The sequence below is a fragment of the Streptopelia decaocto genome (assembly GCF_964273445.1).
Source record: "Streptopelia decaocto genome assembly, chromosome: 5".
Taxonomy (NCBI): Eukaryota; Metazoa; Chordata; class Aves; order Columbiformes; family Columbidae; genus Streptopelia; species Streptopelia decaocto.
In genome coordinates, this window is record NC_138659.1 from 53,675,337 (window position 1) to 53,695,682 (window position 20,346).

Below are 20,346 nucleotides of genomic sequence, written 5' to 3' on the forward strand. Positions count from 1 at the left end.
CAAGCCTGGGTTGATTGAAAATGAGTACTGAACCCTTTAATTGAAACCGAATCATAAAGTAACCAGTGGGAAGATATTTTCTGAACTGCACTTGTGATTATTTTTAATTTGTAGTTAATTATTAATGTAGCTATTAAACTCTAAGAATTCACATAAATCAGTATAATTTATGTGAGGAACTGACCATACCTAATTAACTTCAATTGTTGCTTATTAATTATTTTTCCTGGGTAACCAAGGCTCCTAATGTTACCGGGTGAGCCTGAAAGTCTACTCTATTTTGCTAATGTATAGATATTTGGGATTTCTAGCATATCTAAAGGCCCTCAACTCAAACATATCCAAAGTGAGATGCAAGGAGAATTTTTTTTTTTAGGTAGTCTCAATGCTTTGCTTCCAAAATACTTGAATTTTGGACCAAAAAAAAACAAAAACATACATGTAAATAGAAAACCTCAGGCATAAAAACTCCATATTCTTCAAAAGTCTTTTCTCCTCAGAGAAATGCATTTTTGAGATATCTTTTCTCCACAATATTCATAACGCCAAAGCGTTACGCCAACGGTGCGTACATTAGGATTATGCCATACTTTTAAATGTTACTTAATGTAACATAAAGAAATCACTTGAGTTCCTGGCAAAGTCTACTCATTCCTTTATAAATGTTTAAGGCTCAGGGGGACCATTATCATAATCTAGTCTGATCTTCTGCTAAACAAACAGCCAAGCACTGAGAGGGAATATACTGTGGATATCATTAGTAGTGAGGCTTTGCATACCCAGTCTGGACATGGAAGGCTCCATGGTGCCACTTGGACGTTGCACTGTTCTTCTAGTCTCAACCTACCAGGCTAAATTTGTGGAAATTTTCAAGGTAAATTTATTTACTCAGCCATCTTAAGAAATTACATGTTACAGAGTTAGGATTATACAACAGCATAGCCACTTCATCAATGATCTTCACCTTTTCACCCCACTCTAACCTGCATCTGATACTACCTAGCATTAGATCATGGCCTCTAGAGGAGGATGGAGGTATGGTACCTTTTAAACCTCCCAACACTTGTAGTTAAACCTCTACAATGAATAAATTCCCTCACTGATGCTCACCTTGAGTCACCAAGACACAGAAAGCAGGCTGCAGGGGCATTACTATTTCATCGGTGATGTCAGTAACCAGGACATTTATCCAGATCCTATTTCACCCTCCAACAGGCTCCTTGCCTCAGAAGATGTCATAGGGTCAGGAGATCTGGAGAAAAGTTCAGAGCTTAGAAGAAGGAAAATGCAAGCCTCAGAATAGGTCACAGAGGGGTGGTATCAAACATATAACGGCACAGACAACAGCAAGCCACTGTAAAGCCGCAGCAGGGAAGATGGTTTCCTGTTATTCCTGGAACTGGTATTCTGGGTCTTCCTGGTAAACCCATGCTTTACAGTGGTCTGATCAGCCTCTTGGACTCATCTTTCTAACTCCTGCCTTATGCCCCTGGGTCTGTTTCAAACAGTCCAACTAAAATTATTTTCTTGGCCTGTTATTTGACCATGTCACATACACCAAACCTGAGCCAAAGGCAGATCCAGTTCAGGCGATGGCTCGGGTTTGGGTTTAAATAAAAAAAATGCTTGTGCTTTGAACAGATAGAACATTAACAAGTAACAACAATATAATAGCCTGTAATAACAAGTTTACTTTGTGAGAATACAGTCACGGATGAGTCAAAAGAAGAAAATAATCCCCCGGGTGATACGGTTTTAGGATGAATACAGTATGAAATCAGTCAGATCTTCAGAGATATGCAAACCGATCCAAAATGCAGTAGGGCGTTTTTGGCACCAAGCTTCCAACTTTGACTCCATCCTAATAAAAATCAGTCCTGTATATTTTTGTATCTTTCTCCTAACTTAGTAACTGATTTCAACCAATTTAAAGAACAAAACCTTCCCAAACTACCAAAGTTCAGGGGCCTCTATTTTTGCAGTTCCAACATTTTTACTAAGACATCTCCTACTTTGTGACATTTTAATTATTCACAGCACCAGCACTCTGCAAGTAGAACATGCTGTGTATCCTCCATTCACTCATTCATTAGTTTTAATTAAACCCTTTAATTTTATTTATGCTGTCATGGACTGATTAACAGTTTGCAGCAGAAAGCAGGAAGCCTTAAACAGCACCTTGAGAAATATTCCTTGCTCTAAACAGAGATCTCCTATAATAACTACATATCTGCAGGATTCTGTTCTGAAGGGCAAAAAGGAACCACATCAGCAGCTTTCCCAACACAATATTCTTTCAGCTGTTTAACAAAACATATCTCAAGGCCTTTGGTGAGAACCACCCATGATGAAGTGTCCAAGGGATTTAACAGAATGAAAGTGCAGACAGACACTGTGAAAGTTCCTTTATTAGCTGTACATAGCTGAGGTAAAACAGCATGATTCAATAGGAATAGAGGACCAAGTCTCACTTCAGCAGAGACTCAGGACATTTTGAGTGTTGCAAAAAGGACAAAAGGTGCTACCTGGAACTTGTTAAAGAATAAATTAATGGAACAGCTTAAGTGACTCTAAACAAGATCTTGGTAGCTGTAATGTACACATTTTATTATTCTTGTAAATTCCTGCCACCCATTTGAAGTGTCTGTAACTTGTGCAACCTGACAACAGACCTCCTATCTCTCAAGACTTTAATCACATCTTAGAGCACCTGGGCTCATCAGCATGTATGCTATACCTCCCTTTAATTCGAAGATTTGAACCCACTCAAAACAGCCACCCATATACCTCTGCACTGCTCTGCTCAGCAATTAATTCTGGTCCCAAGATTTCATTACAGCTCTTCCCTCACTCTTCACATTGGTTCTTTCCTCTCTGGTCCTCCTCCACACATTTGCTTCTCACATCTTTTCTGTACCCATCTGCACATCCCAGCTCTGACTCTCTTGCTCCCTCAACAGTGTTTCATCCCTCCCTTTCCCTGCTAGGTGTAGCTGCTGTGCTCACCACCTGATGCAAAGCAGATATAAGCCTAGGAGAAGACAAAAAATAAGCATCTCTGTTGAACAGAGCTCATTGAAATATTTGGGCAGGATACCAAGAGCTCTCGTGCCCTTTCTGCTACCCCACTTCCCTTCTCCATGAACCAACTTTACTCCTGACTATAAGCAGTGGGGCAAAGAATAGGTATTCATACTCCTTCTCCCGCTTTGTTGGAATTAACTTTCAGGATTTTAAGCTACCTGGTCCCTACTTTAAAAATGTAACTTCCAACTCTCTGCTCAGTACAATATTTGCTTTATACAACTCTAGATTATTGTCAACTGATGCAGAGCCCTCAAATTTTTCTAAGGTCTTTGTGTGCAACCTAGCAAAGTGCAGCTTATAGACATGGAAGCAGTCCTACCATGAATGAGTGAGCTATGAATTATCTACCCCTTACACGGTACAGGATTCACGCTGCAATGAGAGGAGCCAAGGGCTAAACAGGGAGAGGGAAAGCCTCCTCAGAGACCACAACCATCCCTACACAGCCACCATCATTAAGTCAATTCCTATTATTCGGCTTATAGGCTTGCAATTAGGGAGAAATAAATACAGAATGAGGCACTGACATTTCATCTTTCTGGCCTCTGCTTTGAGTACAAACTGAGGCCAGACAGGGAAATCTGTTTGAGTGTGTCAGTCTAAAGTGAACTAAAACAACACAACTCTTTATCCTTTGGCACAGCCTTCAAACTCTGCTCACATAAGAATTCAGCAATGAGCTATTTATAGAGGCTGAACTACCTCCAGGCCCTGTGCATAAGGCTGTCCCAGGAGAGCTCAGCTAAGACAAATCAGAGCAGCGCACACTGAATCTGCCTACCTCATCAGAAAGGTTGAATTTCACTCTGTCCAAGAGCATTCTGGGCAACAAATGAGGCCTCCCATAATGTATTCCAATAAAAACAGAGGCTTTTAAAAGAAATCAGTGTTTTGTTCCCTTCTAAGACACATACATCGTTTTAAATTGTGCTATTTTAGAAGCCTTTGTGGTTTCTTTTAGGCAATGCCTCCCTCTAGTGTTAAAGCATGCAGGTGGCTGCTACCAGGTCTCTGTTAGCCCAATTTTTGAGGAGGTGAAAGATTTTTAAGTACATAAACATTCATATGCTTCTCTTCCTGGCACCATCTGACAGTTCAAACATGGTCTTGGCACGGCTCTGCCAGCGAGCTCTAGGAATCACCATCCATGCCAGTCACTGCAAGGAGACCAAGTACAGGTGTCAGCAGGTGAGAAAGCACCAGCTCACAGCTGCCTGGGTAAGATGGCAGCAGAAGATCCTGGTTCTGGGATACAAGGGTCAGAGCCTCATCAGAACCTTCCCGCTGAACAGCTATGAAGTACACAAAATGTGAAAGGCTTGTTTGCAAAGACTCAATAAACTTCCAGGTTCAACTTCCTTCTTTGCCTGCAGGAGACTGATGCAATTGCTTTGGCAACATGCTATTACATGCTTACTCATTACTTAAAACTAGTATCTATTTGTTTGCTTTTTATATGGGGCCTTAAAAAGTGCTGTGTAAATAGAGCTGTAAAACATAGATAGCAGAGAAGTGAAGCAATTATTGGCATGCAAGCTCAGGAACAGTTCTCTAAGAGCTGTAGCAGATTCAGGTAGGAAGTCAATTATTTTTCCTCTGCAGAAACATGCACCCCAAATAAGCGCAAACACAGAGCTTTCCTAAAAATTTGGTATTTTCATGAACTTCCTTACATGTGGGTCTTAGTCCAGCAATAACTGTTGGAAATACAAAAGGTGAGCAATCTAACCACAGCAAAGTAGTGGGAGAATCCTTCACTTCTGAAATTTGTTCCCATTTGCAGTCATGATTTTTCCAGCCTAATAGTGCATTAGTAGTAGAATTCTGCATTTAATTTCCTAAATGCACCACAGCAGGGAGAGCGAGGGAGAAAAAATAGAGAAAAAAACCCCACCACAACAACAAAACACTAGTTTTATTTATCTGCAATATAAAAACTACTGCTTGCCAACTACACAATTATTTCCAAAGAGCTTAACATCTCTCTTAAGTTGATATATTAGCTTTATTACACTGGCATGGCTCTGAGAGATACTTGCCACTCAACTTGCTGGTACAAAGAGATACAGATGCTTTATTACTGTGGATGGAATTCCCATTTCTGCCAACGCTGCCAGCAATTCTGCCCTCCCGAGATGTAATACAACCCATAAATCATTTATTATCTATTTTCATCACAACTTCACAGTTTTAGCATTTTGTTTTAAAAGTGTCAGTGTGCCTCAGTGTACAGCATTTTCACCAGCAGCACAGAAACCTCCTAGGGTGTTGGCTCAGACCCACAGCTGATACTTCATCAGGAAAGGATGGAAAAGTAGAGAAATTGAATTGATATGCACTAAAATCTACCACTGCCATTTGTTTTTTAACAGAACAGTGCTGCCTGTAGGCACTAGGACACTCCATGTCTGACTAACTAACCGCTCTAGCATAGTGTTGGGATTTTCAGCTTCTAAACTGGCCTCAGGCAGGACAAGTATACCCAGCTGATCAGCTCAGCCTCAAAAGCACCATTTCTGGGAATAGCCACAGCACAGGGAAGCATATAACTGCTTAGGGAATTTTTAGGTGGAACCTGAGGTGTCCATCCCATTGCAGACATCTAAGTAGGTAAAGGGAAAGTTTGTTCTCCTGAAATTCAGTCTCGAGTTTTTACAAAGTTGTGTTTGATGTTTCTTCCGAAATTCCATTGGAGTCTTTCCCTCCACCATGTTTAACTGGTCAGACTCTTATTTAAACACCTTTTTTTAAAGGTAGTGTGTTTCAGGCTACTTGAAACATGTTTTCTTACAACAAGGGAATTAGCCCCTAGAACAATCTAAGTCGTATAGTAGATTTTCTACTGTCCACTGTAGTCACATCAAAACATGACTCATTGCTAAGCCATCTGTGCTACCTCAGCTTCAAGACACATGCCCGATGTAGGAGTTACTGAGTGAGAATTTTTGCTGTGTGTCACACAGGAGGTCAGAAAAAATTATCTAATAGCCCTGTCTGGCCTTAAGCTCTGTGAATCTATGAATAAATTAAAATCTTAGGCCTAAACACTTTGGGACAAAGAGCGTCTTTAAATATTTAGCAAAGTACTGAGTCTGCTAGGACTGCTCCATAAGTAAGAGTAGCAGTCACATGCCTGAGGCTCAGCCATCTCAGGTCACCTTAATGCAAGTAAACACTTGTCTGAAGAGCGCTCAAAAGCCAATGTTCAAATCCCGGGGTCACTTGACTCTGAAAATGTAGTGGTTCAGATCACTTTTTTCTTAGCCAATCAGTCTGAGCCTCTCTGTGTGGTTGGCCAGTTGCAATCAGTCATAGTTCATGTACAGGATTTCCTCAGAACAAAATCCTTAAATATGTTTGGTCAAGAAGTCCTTCCTTAGTCTTCAGTTTGGCAAAATACATACTAAAACCTGTGGAGGAAAGGCCTAATTGAAACTGCAAGACTAAAGAGTTGGCCAGCTGTCAGCAGGGCACACCCTTAACAGCACAACCAGGCCACTGAAGGGCTTGAGAGGATCACCTCCTGCAGGGAACCAGGACTTGTACATGGCAGGTTACTACTGGGTACACCAAGTACAGCACTGCAATGTGTTTCTCATAGAATTCCCAGGTCATGACTCTTTAGAGTAGGAAACTGAATAAAAATGGACTAAAAACTAAACCACTGCCCCTTTCCCCCTCGTCACTGACAATAATTTACAGAACCTGATTTTTCATTACCCAATTCAGAGTCACAGAAACAAATTGATTCCTTTCCAAGTTGTTATTCTATTTGAGCTTCCTTGGAAGCCTGTTTGTATTCCCTCACACCTCTCCAGAACTGACAGCTGAGCTCTGAGCTGCTGCTTTATATGTTCTGCCAGGATCCTTCCCAGTAATCCCATAAGGCTGATAGAAAGGGAAGACACCCACGCAGTTTGATTTCCCAGTCTTGCTAGTTCAAGTAAAAGAGCATAAATACTGCAAACAAGCAGAACTAGTCCTGCCCAGGAAACCACACTGTCAGTGATTTAGCAGAGTAGCTGCACCACAGCTAGCAGTCATCTACATGCAGAAAAAAAATAAAGAAAATTAAGGTAAATGCAATTAAAGACTGCCATAAAATACTGAGAAACACAGATGCATGGGGCTCTGTCAGCAACTATGTGAAAGGATCAGAAGCCATGTGTGTATGTAGCTGTGAGCAGACTTCAACTTTTGGTAAATTTTTCTCTTTGAAAATGACCTCACTGAAACTATAACTTTAAAGTCATTCTGGTTTTTAATACAGATTTTTTACTTTTACAGCTTTTGTAATGGACAGCACCAGGCATAGCTGAGGCTGGAACAGATCAAAACCATAGATGTTACCAAGCAAAATTATGTGTTGAGATAGAAGAGGTAAAGAAAGGCATAGCGTTGGAAATGGATCAAATACGGACCTCCACAGAACTACCTTCAAATCTATCCCTGCTATGACTTTATTGAACCCACACTGATTTTCAGCTGCTGGGAGACTTGGTTTCAGTAGACTTTGGTTGAACAGTCTTTATTCACACCACCTGGGAGCCTGACTCAGCTTATCAGTTGCACAATAGGCTTATTATTTATACATCATTCCCAGTGTATATGATGTTTCACAGATGACATTGATCAGTCTCTGCCTGAAGGTCCTCCCACATTTTTATATCATGGTTTCAGAACACTCCCACAAAGATTGTCTTCAGTCCCTGATATCCCACGTATACAGAGCACTATAGGGATCTTTATGAGCAAGCTTTACCAGGGACATTTGGAGTCACAGTCAGGACACCATTGTAACTGCTTTGTTCTGCAAGTACCTGCCTTGAAGCAACAGTATTTAATGTTGGATTATAGCCTCTTCTTTCTGGACTTAATACTGACCATCTCACACATTAGTAATCTGTTAACCCATAGACGTCTGTTAACATATTAGTAATCTGTTAACCCATAGACGTCTGTTAACATATAAGAAAATCTTCACTCATTCTCCTCTCAAGCTTGGGAAAGAAGCAGTTCTTCCTTTGAAAACTCACAGCAAATAATACAAAGCTCTTTTTTTTTTTCTCTTTTTTCCAGGACAACTTATTTTTTCCCCTCATTAATCAGTTTCTGGAAAACTGAGCCTACCCCTCAGTTTATTTTTGACAACAGCTTTGTGTTGCTCTGTCCTTAAATACTCCCTGGTTGCTGCCTTTCTCACTCTGCTGAAAGACTTTGCACTCCATATTTTCAATTGTTTCAGCAATTACAAAGCATTGTTGCTTGTATTTAGAACATGGTGACAAAGGTTAAAAATAAGCCTCCAGCCTTCTCATTCTAGTCATTAAATGCAAAGTAAAGGATATTTGCAGTGATGACAAATTTCAGGGCAAAGGAAACAAAAAAAGAGCATATCAACCAAGTACTGCTTTATTTGCCTGATGACCTTTTGGGTCTTCGCTTTACAGACCTTAGAGGAGCAGTTCTGTGTTTTTTTGAGATTCCCAGACACTGGTGGCTGGAGGGAATAAGGGAATGGAAAGGGAAGCAACACCTTCAGTCAAGGACCTGTAACTATAGTTCACAATTAGTCCAGGCCACCAACATTTCTGAGAGTCAGTAATTCTCACACCAGCAGAGGTTAAAGGAAATGGTGTAATATGTCATGAAAAACTTGGTAGGACACAGTATTTTACTAAAACTGTCAGCGGTGGTGATTTATGAGAAAAAGTAACAGAACTCCTACACTTGGAGCAAGTGTGTATGAATTCTGTGGGTGTGCTAGGTATGCCACAAATTTGGGGAAACAAAGTTTCAATTATGTTTGAAATGCTTGAATCATGGGATACTTCATTTATGAACAGTGTTTTGCTGCAGCAATGTGAGCTCCATCAGTGCACTGTAGGAACAGAGCTGAGAAAATATCAGACAATCAATGTCTAGAGAAACTAGGACTTTCCTGGTACAACAGAGATATGAGGCTATTAGAGACAGTCCAGCAAAGGACCAGTAGGATCAGTAGGGACTGGACCATCTCCCCTGTGAGGAAATGCTGAAAAGAGCTGGGACTGTATAGCCTAAAGAAGGTGGGGAAAATCTCATCAATGTGTGCAAATATCTAAAGGCAGGGTGTAAAGAAGGCAAAGTCTAAAATCTAATAACAGTTACCATGGTTCCCTATACGCCCTAACCTGCATCCTTACACTGTCATGATTAACACATTACATCTAGTCATATAGAAACAACACCTCTGCTATTCCTCTGATAAACAACTGTAACGTTTCTGCATAGTTACAATCATAGTCTTCTACGTGCAGGGTGACTAATCCGTAGAACCTGGGATTTCTTTGGATCAAAGATGCACTGTAAATGTACTATAATTACTGGACAAGCTTGCTTTCTCTCTTAGTCTGTAGCATTTTGTGTGAGAAGAACAAGATATCATGACTGTCACTTAGTTACATATGCTTTGTCTCCACTGCTGAATAATTACAAAATAATAATACTTTTTTTAAAAAAAATCTGCATCTTGTTTCAAGACAATCACTGCAAAAATATGACATTAAGAAGACATGGAGCAGGACAACTGAAAAGCAGCTGAAGTAAGCAACTCTGTGACCAAACTGAATCACAGTGTCCCCCGAAACCAAGAGTTAAACTCTACCTGCATCACCATTTAATTAGCATAACATTTCCAAATATATTCTGCTTTGTATTCACCCTCTCACAATAGACCCAAGGCTGTCAGCCAGTAAATTCAGTTCTGCTGCCCAAAGGAGGATGAGCTGGGTCAGGACTCTCATGCTACTGGAATGGGGAGACAGAAGGAGCGAGAAGGCAGAAAAACCAAAAGCAGCCCTGGAGAAAATCTAGCTTTCTGCTTTTGTCACTACCAGAGAATTAGGGAGACAATAAAAATGAATGCAGAAAAGAAAGTGCTGCTACAGAGCCCAGCAGGCAGAACCACAGTCCCTAAAATACTGCTGCTCTCACTGATTGCTTGCTAAGCCTATAAGCAATCCTGCTGCTAAGGCCCAGGCTGTGTAGCATCCTTCTGTTTTTTTTTTTTTTTCCTTTCCCCTTGAAGGAACTTTGATTCAATCAAATTATACTATTTGCACAACAAGGTTTGTTTTTTTAAGTCCTGGGCTAATTTTGCAAACGCTATATCATGCTTTCTTTCCCACGCCTTTCGAAGGACAATCACCTGACATTAAAGCCTTTTGTCAAGGGGGAAAACTGAACTTTTGAAGCGGTCCCTGTAAGCGGTTCCTCCGCAGCTCTGCCCTGTGGGCACCGCTCCCGACACCACCGGCCCCTGCCGGGCGGCTGTGCAAGCGGCCCCCGCCCAGCCCGTGCGCTGCCAGGTGAAGCCGCGTTATGGAGGCTGCCCGACGGGAAAGGTCTGGGGAACAGCCGAGCCCGGCTGCCCGCCCCACCGCCGGGCTCGGGCAGAGCCGTCCCGGGCACAGCTATACCCCTCGCCTCCCTGCGCCGCACAACGCATGCGCAGCTGTGACGGTCGCGGCGGCTGAGGAAGTGACGCATGGCTGCTCGGCGTGGGCGGGCAGGGGAGCGGCGGTGCCGAGGGTCCCGGTGCCCGGCAGCGAGGTGAGGCCCGCGCCGGCTCCGCTCCTCCGCCAGCGGCCGCCCCCGCCCGGCGCGGGCAGAGGCCGGGGGGAGGCGGTGGCGCCCGGAGCCCCTCGCCTCTCGCGTTTCCATGCCGGCCGGGCCTTTTTGTCAGCCGCGGCGGGCTGCCTTCGGCCGGCGGTGCGGCCCCGGCGCTGCCCGCTCTGGGCGGGCTGGCAGCGGGAGGCGGTGCAGCGCGGGTCGCTGGGGGCTGGTGTAGCCGGGGGTGGATGGGGCGGGGGTCCCCCAGGGGAAGCGGCCGGAGCGCGGCGTTGTCATGGTACCTGTTGTTCGGATGCAGGGCCGGACCGGTTGCGTGCGCGTTCGGAGCTGATGGAAGAAACCCGTGAGCCGGGACCGAGAGGCGGCTGCTGGAGCCCCCCTGCCCTATTAGTGACTTCCTGCAAGTTAATGACGCGTGTTTGTCCCCTAAGTTGATAAAAAAATACATCCTTTCAGAAGACAGTGTCATCCTCAAGGCTCCAAACAATAGCAGCTCCGCGCTTGCCGTGGTAAGTCAGGCCAGTGTCAGTTTCCTAACAATTGAGAGGCTTTATGCTCTATTTCAGAGCTGAACTGTCAAACTAAAGCCTACAACCAACTGTTCTCATCAGTGCTTTCACTGGCAAGTCTTATCCTGTTTCAGAAACTTCAGCTTTTTGGTTTTGGATGTAAGTTGCACATGTTTTTGTTATGTTGTAGTCCACTGGAGCATGACCATTGTACACACAAGACTGAGTGCACTCTGGCAAGGAGAGTAATTTTTTACAGGTTGTGTTATTTGTCTTGATATCAGCATCTTCTGGGAGTATTCCATACAGCTGTCTTTAAGAAGTTTTAGTCACTTTTTCTGTTTGAGGAAATTAGTGTGGAGAGGGCTGTGGGGGGAGGGCTCACAGAGAAGTAGACTACTAGGTGTTTTGAAACAAGAATTTCTCATAAGCAAAACAACAAGTGTGTTTCTTTACTTTTATTTGGGCACAGTCTTCATGAAGAACGTTGTGTGTGTGAATGTTCTTATGATGATATGGTTCTTCTTTGTTGCCTTTGGGCAGAGAATGCCAACAGACAACAGCCACCTGCCAGACAGTATCCAAGAACAAGAGCCTGTTACTTCTGCAAGCAATATTTGCCAGTATAATGCTGAGGAATCAGAAACTGAACAAAAAAATGACATTTGTAACAGTGACCTGGGTGATAGTATTAGAACACCCAGCTCTGACAGCCTGTCTCCGACTTCCACGGCTTTTCCTTTGGAGGTGCCCAGGAGAGGACAACCCCTTTTACAGATCAACAGGCAGCAGATTCAGTCCATCTCATATAGTGCACAGGCTGCTGAGCTCAAAGGTTTAGGAGTTGATGTCTATGACCAAGATGTATTGGAGCAAGGAGTTCTTCAGCAAGTAGATAATGCAATTAATGAAGCTAATAAAGCAGCAAAAATAGCTGATGCGGAGAAAGAGTATCAGTCTGTGGTGGATGACTTAAGGTAAATTTCGTGTCCTTTCTTACTGTTCCTTTCTGTAACTGACTAAAGAGGCTTGGTGTCGCATGTTTTTAAAAGCTGGAAGACAGATGTTTTGAAAGCACTAGATCACATGTACTCTTCTGAGTCACCTTTTAGAAAAGGAGAAAATATTTTTCATATCAGAGCAATGCTTCATTGCTCTTATTTGACTAATTCAGTAATGCATCAAGGCAGTAGAGGACAGTGTATCTCCTTTTTTGCTGCTTTGTCTCCTACCTTACCAAGATGCACGTGTTTTCTAGCCATGGAGAATTGCATTATACTCTATTATTTGAAGTTATAGTCAGAAATAGTGCCACTTTTTCAAATCTGTATGCTTCATAGGGTTATCTGCTGCTGGTTATTTGCTTTCTGTAACTTGGATGGCTCTATATGAGTGTGTGACAACTGAAACAACCTTATCACAAATGCTTGAATGAAGTACTTAATGACACCTTAAACAAGTGCTTAATTAACATGATATATTGATAGTAGAAGACTTTGAGGGATAGGAGCTGCAACTCTTGAGTTTTTATCTTAGATCTCCCCTTTTCTGTTTCTAGTCTTGTTGTAGAGTTACTGTGTGAACTTCTGTGTAAGATGTAATGTGCAAGCCTGAAAGTTAGTTTTGGAGAAAATTAGCAGAGATATAGCTGGCTTGTTTAGCAGAGGGACTAACAAAAGGAAAGACATATGAGTAGAACATGATAGAGTTGGTTAAAGTCCTGTAGCATGGTGAATGCATGACAAAAGGTAAAATCAGGCAAGAAGTGGTTTTTGAGTAGTTGGCACAGAGTTCATGGTAGAAGCTGGATGATTCTATAATATACATACAAATTTAAGCAGAAGAAGGAGAATAAAAATGTTTGAGGTTAAATCCTGTTTAAATTCCATGCTCCTGTTAAATAAAGCTTTGTGGAAGAGGATAGTAGCAGTATGCCTTAAGAGACCCTAGGGCCAAGAGGCAAGAGCCAAAAGGTAGGAGATGTGCAGAGGATGATGTACTTCAGAGCAACAAAACAGAATACTGAGAAAGTGATGGGATGGTTCATAACTGTTGAAAGAAAATGGAGAAGTGAAGATGGCAGCGATAGCTGGGGAGCTGGTGGGATATGTCTCCTAGGAGAACAGTGGTAGAATCCAGATTAGAGCTGGAGAGATATATGGCCCAATAATTTTCTCCCTGACAGTTGCAGAGACTTCGGTAGTGCTTTTCTTTGCATGTGGGGGAATAATGGCTGCTTTGCAGGTGTTGTAAAGAGTTTTCTTTGATGTTTTTCATAATACTTTGGGATGCTAATTTGTTTATCCTTATGAAGTATTCTGAATCAACAAAGCTAGATCTGTTGCTTCTGATGGTGGGGCCGTGCCTCCTTCCTTGCGAATGACTTCAGCAGCAGAAACAGAGGAAATTAGGTGGTTCAACCTGAATTTCATATTGTGTATGGAAACTTCCTTATATAATGGCATCAATCTATTCAAACAGTTTTAGGAAATGGAAATGTGATTTCTGATTTAGATTTTGGGTTGTGTTTTGTTTACTTTGACTAATAAAAGCAACAACTATCACTTGCTTATTATAATCATCAGACTTGTAACTTTTGAGTACAAAATATTGAAGTGGTTTGCTCTGTTTCCTTGCCTTGGAATGTTAGTATTAGCAAAATTTTGTTTAAAAATATTTTATGATGTACAACTTCTTAAAGTGTTTAGCTTTTCCAGGGTTATCTAAAACATAAGATGCTTATTTAGACACTTAGCTTTAAACATTTTTAAGTCCTACCTTAAATCTCTGGGAATTTCTAAATTGTCTGAATTGAGAATGTGCTATTTTTCTTTCGAATTGACTAGTACATTGCAATCTTCTTGTTTTTTCAGATCATGTACAACATCCCTGAAACAAATAGATAAAATTATTGAGCAACTTTCACCTCAAGCTGCTGACAACAAAAATATAAGCAGAAAACTAGATTCTGTAAAACGGCAAAAATATAACAAGGTGATTCGATTACGTTGATTTCCTGCTGAAAATACTTAGCTTGTACTTTGGCTTAAGGTTTGGATTCTGTGATACAATTCTTGCGTAATTATATAGTTCAGAGTCAGTCTACAGTTGCTGTTCCTTCTGTTTTAAATGGTGTAATTTTCTACCAAAACATGTAAATAACTGATTTTAAGATGTGAAAGTGAGACCTGATTTTTTTTTTTTTTTTTTTTTAATTCTAAGTTTCAGAACAAGCTGTAGAACTGAAGTTCCAGGATCTCATTGGAAGATTGATTTGCATTATTTTAATTAAATCCTTCCTAGTAGTATTTGGACAATTAGCAAAGCATAGTTGACCTAAATCTCACCTCTTATGGTCTTCGTTCCCTACCTTCCTTCCCTTAATCCTCTTTTATTGTCTATATAATTCTTGTACCAGTACACATCATTCCTCCCTGTGAGCCATTTTAACTCATTGATTTGGCAGAAACTGCTCCAGCTTTTTTTCTGCCAGAGTGGTGAGTTAAAGGAGCCTGTGAAATAGTCTAGCAGGCATCAAGCTGATAGACCCATACAGCTGGGAATCGGAAGGAGACTTGAGAAAACTGAAAGTTCTGGTCAGGAATGTAGCACTTTGATCAGCTTGCAAGCTGATGGAAATGCATCTAATGATAAACCTGGCTGTAAAACTTATTGTCCTTTGCCCTTGGACACTTTTTCCCAGTCTCAGGGTATTTGCCACTCCCTCACTCGGTTGTTTCTTTTTAATGTTTATCATTTCAGCACTTGGATAACACAGCGCTCACAATTTGGCCCCATCAAGTACTGTCCCCCCTGAAGTGACTACTGAATAGTAGCACGGGATTAAGAACAAATGACTTGGAGGTAGTGGGAAGAAATGCATTAAACCAGACTTACCACTACAGAGTGATTATGTACTTGGACACTACATTTTGCTTTGTTTTCATAATATTGAAGTAATTTACGTAAGTGTAAGTTGCAGAGGAAGTTCCAACCTCATTGTGGATTCATTGTTAGCTATCTCTAACAATCCTTTGAACTGCAAATGTAAATTCCTGTATGAAAACTATAATCTGTAAAAGTCCTAATAACCTCAAGAGTGTTTTGGGAGCTGTTTGGAGGTAGGCAGGGTATTTAAAACTGGTCTTGAGCTACTTTTTGCATACAGAAGTGCCTTTTAGTACTCTTTCTTTTGTAGTATTAAAAAAACGGTTAAAGAAGACTGAATTCTTCCATTATTGAGACAAATGGGAAATTAATGACTGGTACAAGAAAGCTGTTTCCTTAGACCTGTCATACAGGCAGTGTTTTATGATAAAAAGTACTCCGTTAGCAAGGATAATAGTGCATACACAGGAGATAATCTTTTGTATCATACATGAATGTACTTACCCTTTGTGGTTTGAAAAGTGCTACATGAAGACATGAGCAGGCTAGTGAACCAGTGGTCACCAAAAAGAAAAAAAAAAATCTCATTTTCCATTAACTTGATTTTTACTGAAGTATGTACCTCTCTAGGTAAGGAAATAATTCCCAAGAATTGAGTTAAAAATCTGGAAGGTTACATTGCTTATGTATTTGTTTTACTGGTTGGAATGTCTTATTTCATAAATAAAAGTTAACACCACCAAGGAATCACAACATCATCAGTAAATATACAGTTGAGGATATAACATGCAGATAAAAGGTGTAATGGAAGAGCTAGCTATGAGTTATTTTCATAGCAGTAATGAGCTATACTTATTATAGCATCGCATCTATAATGTTGACTTTTTTCTTTTTTTTTTAAGTAATTTTACGTTATCTTTTTTGCTGTTCAGTTAGCTGTGACCACTTCTGAATTAAGTGTGTACAAACCTATTAGGATGATGGACTGATTTACAGTTTCAGTTTCTCCCAAAACTCCTGGAATGATAAAATTATTTTTAAGTCTTATTGCTGTTTTTAGTGGCTTATTAACCATCAACCCAGTCTTGCAAATAATGAACAAATATTTTGGTGTTCTCCGTGCATTTCACTAATCTACTTCATGGGTTTCCTTCACTAGAATCAACACATTCATAAAATGATCTCAAAAGATGTACATCAAAATGTGTAATGTGCATGTGAAATTTGTGTCTATAAACAATCTGATCGTACTGTTTGCATATCGTAAGATGATTGTACATGCAAAAATGTGTGCTTGTAGGTTGAAGCCTTCCAGTAACTGTGGTGACATTTTTTGCGCTTTCTTGTTGCAAGTGTGATACTGTGGACATTGGAATATGAGATTCTGGTGGAAAATACTGCAAATGTAGTAATTTAAGTATTTTTAAAAAGGATATTGAATTTATGAACCAGATTAAAAATTAATTTATGTATCTACTTGTCATTCAAGGAGCAACAACTGAAGAAGATCAAAGCAAAACAAAAGCGTCTCCAAGCAATTCTTGGTGGAACAGAGATTCTCAGTAAAGTAAATGAGATTGAATTGGAGGAAGATGAAGGTATGGGAGGAGGCTGAAAGTCCAGTTCTACTTAGATGTAATGCCTTTTTTTGTTTTAAGCTAGTTTGCAATATCTTTGCCAGCAAGGAAATATATTTCAGTGGTTTGCTTTCAAAGAGGGAGTTAAGAGTACTGATTTCTGCACCTGCAGAATTGCAGATCTTGGCATATTCATGTGGGAAGTTTTACAAAATGGATGTTAATCCATGTTCAGCTCAGTGGGGATGGCTGAGGCACATTAGAGTATTGGGCTTAATAAATTGGAAATACTAACATTTTTTCACAGCTAATTTGATAAAGATGACTAACATGATTGAATTGCATTTTATACACTGGATGCTATCAATCAGCATTAACAAAATTGTTTTTTCTTACTGTTGGGAAGTATCACTGGAAATGGAAGGGGGAACGGCTTCTCTTTTTCAGGCTGTACTGTGGGGTAAAAAAAAAAAAGTTGTCTTCCAAAGCAAGATATTTGTTCTCTCATTGTTTCACTAGGTGTTCTCTCTCACTGCTGTTTGCAGTTTGCAAACTGAGCTTGGGTTTTGTGACTGCGGCTTGGCTGTGTCTTGGCCACAGTCACTAATCTGTAGTATTCTGCAGGGCAAGTTTGGACCTCATTGTCATCTGCACATCACCTTTGGGTTTTATTGTTGTTTGCAGAGGTGTAAAATCTTTGTGCTATTTGTCCATTGCAGATGTGGCTGGGGTGGATTCCAGATTTCAGAAAGCTCATGCTTTTCTCCTGGTTCAACAAGACTTACAGGAATCAAAAACCTTAGTAACCTCTTCTTAGTAGAAAAGCATCTTTAATCCTTTCTATTTGCATCAATTCATGCAGTAGAATTGAGGCACCTAGTGTGATGAAATGTAACTCAGAAGTGAATGGAGCTCTAGACAGAAGAAATGGAGTTATGCAGTTCCAGTAGTTTGGGAAACTCAGGAGATGGAAAGGAAGGAGTTTTGTGCCTGATGCATCATCATTGTTTGCTAAACATGGTTTTGTGACAAGTACAGTTCTTTAAATGGGACCATATACAGTGGCATGCCATGTGGGCAATTCAGGTACAGCTATTTTTAAATTTTGGGCCCTAATAACAGACTTTGGGCTGGAATTCCCCTTCAACTTCTAGAATTCAAGAGTTTTTCCCTCCTCTTTGTTTTCAACCACCAATTATAGTTTGTGTTAATATGTAAAGGAGCTTTGTAGGCAGTTTAAATGAAGTGCTCTTTAGTGGCAATGTGCTGTGCAGCCAATCTGACTTTTAAAGTCATAATCCTAATATTAGTGTTGTAGAGTAGGAAAATTAGGGTTTTTTCTTTTTTTTTTTTTTTTTTATTTGAAACATGAGCGAAGACAATCTTCTATGTGTTTTGTAAGATTTGCACCTGTCCTGGGATGGTAATGGGAATGTCAAATTTCAAGCTTGTGAGTAGGACTGAAAAGTCAATAATAAAAATAGAAATGGACGACGTTGCTGCGTATGGGAACACAGTGGTTTCTTCCACTGAAGATGGTGACATGGGTTGAATTGACAGCATAGGGAGCACATTAGAGTTCATGTGCCATGGGGAATATAATTTTATGGTAGTTCTTGTTGCTGGCTGTTTCAGAAATATTTGCATTTTTATAGTATGTGTAATGTTTCCTGTATGAAATTTGAGAAGTAGTTTGAAGTAGAAGTTGGTCTGACTTTTTGGCTTTCTCTTCCATTTGGTTTTGCCTTTTTTGACCTTCAAGTATTACGTGTGATGATAATTTGGACTTTCAAGTTGTTTATAAAAACCGAACTGAATGCACATAGAGCTTGGGGTGGGGAGGGGGTGGGGTAGGGAACCAAAACAAAACACCATTGTTCCTGTGTTTGAGTTATTCAGAAGGTGTTAAAGGCATGCTGGATGTTCTGACTTTTGTTGTAGAACCTGGTCCATCATGTCTTGGCAGTATGCTTATGCCTGTTCAGGAAACAGAATGGGAAGAGCTCATTCGTACTGGCCAGATGACTCCATTTGGAACTACAATACCTCAGAAGCCAGAGAAGAAGACAAGGCGATTGATGCTAAATGAAGCATCTGACTTTGAGAAGTACTTAGCAGACCAAGCTAAGCTGTCATCTGAAAGAAAGAAGTTATCTCTTCACAAAGGAGCAAAGAAGAAAGCACAAGCCAAAAATGTTCAGTGTGTAGCTTCTACATCTACTAAAAAGGAAAAAGGGGGTAAAGCCCTGTCAAAAACAGATAAGCGCTTAAAAAAGCACATGAGAAAACTCCAGAAGCATGCCCTTCAGATTCAATCTAAAGCAGAGATTCCAAAAGAAAAGAAATATCTTGAGGCCAAGAAGTTCAGGTGTGAACAGGAGGATGATAGTGGAGAGTCTGAGTATGTACCTGATGAGGAGCTCTTTGATCCAGAAGCAGCAGAAGAGGAGGAAGAGCATGCATCTTCTCCTGGTGAGAATGATTCTGATTATGAACTCAGGAATTTGTCAAGTAAAAGAAAATATTCAGTGAAGAGAGATTTTAAAGAAGCTGAAGATGATGCGGACTTCTTTCCAAGCTCTGAGGAAGAAGAGCATACACTGGGGAAGCGCAAGGGAAAGAGATGGAGAGATGATGGAGATGAAGACTATTATAAACAGAGACTAAGGTTAGTCCTATATATTTTTTTTTTTTTTTGTAACATTAACAAATGATGTTGAGCAAGCAAAGAGCAATGTCTGTAATACACTTCTATGACCTGAAGTAAGGAAAACAAGACAATCAGGATGATCATAGCTGCTCTATTTGACAGTGGTATTCCTCTCTTTGTTCTTGATGAGAGTGAGGGTAAAATCATCCTTATCTAAAGACATAGTGACAATGCTGGTAGTGGCATTTTCTGTTGCTATGATGACCAAAGGTTGTAAACTGAGTGAGGTTTCTAAGGAAAACCAGCGTCTTCTATTAAAAAAACTACTATGTTAGGTGGGGAAATACATCTATGAACACAAGTCATTTTTTAAAATGACAGATGAAACACCTTTGTGCTAATCTGTGATTTTTGAAATTTGTATCACCTGTGTGTTGATCTCTCTGTAGCTACAGTGTGCTGTTGAGATGTTTTCTCCACTGATAGCATAGCTGTTGAGCTCCTAACAATTAGACTGAGCAATGTTTCCATTTTCACAACTGCCTGAAAAACATATGGAAGGGACAACAAAGTGACATGTAATCTATTAAGCTGTTAAAGTGCTGACTAGGTGTGCCAGTAAGTTAGGAGACATGTCTGCACATGCTGGGAGTCAAAAGATCAAGATCACTAAAATGATTGGGTTTGTTTGCTTTAATTGTTCTCTAACCACTGGCGTGATTTCTGTTTTCTAGTATGTGTTGAGCTTTATATAATGAACTTCAGCTTGTTGATAGCATGCTTGCTTTTAATGAATTACTTTAGTGAATGCCTTTCAAGTAGTTTTATAGTCCTCTGGAAAATCATGGATTCCAAGTTGAAAACAGCTGCCTTAGAATGAAAGGAAGAGTAGAAATTAGGGCTGTCAGTGAAGAGCGATTGATGCAGTGATAAGGGCTAGCACAGGAACTTGGTTAGTGCTTGGGAGACTTGACTTTTACCATTCTATAGAAATACAAAAGCTTACAGATTTAAATGAAGC

At 40.5% G+C, this 20,346-nt stretch overlaps 1 protein-coding gene across 5 annotated transcripts in view; it reads left to right on the top strand.

Moving 5' to 3' along the window:
• Nucleotides 1–10,634: 10,634 nt before the first annotated feature.
• Nucleotides 10,635–20,346, top strand: part of ERCC6 (ERCC excision repair 6, chromatin remodeling factor) — a gene marked incomplete at its 5' end in the record, with an annotated part of 46,668 nt that continues 36,956 nt past the window's right edge. For 3 of the 5 annotated variants that reach the window (XM_082052829.1, XM_082052832.1, XM_082052833.1), the window contains 4 exons: nucleotides 11,718–12,187; nucleotides 14,084–14,204; nucleotides 16,588–16,696; nucleotides 18,617–19,343. In XM_082052829.1, coding sequence (XP_081908955.1) covers nucleotides 11,718–12,187; nucleotides 14,084–14,204; nucleotides 16,588–16,696; nucleotides 18,617–19,343 — 1,427 coding nt within the window. Of the gene's footprint in view, nucleotides 10,681–10,999; nucleotides 11,211–11,230; nucleotides 11,370–11,717; nucleotides 12,188–14,083; nucleotides 14,205–16,587; nucleotides 16,697–18,616; nucleotides 19,344–20,346 lie in introns of those variants that run through there. The other 2 variants (XM_082052830.1, XM_082052831.1) reach the window with 2 other exon arrangements.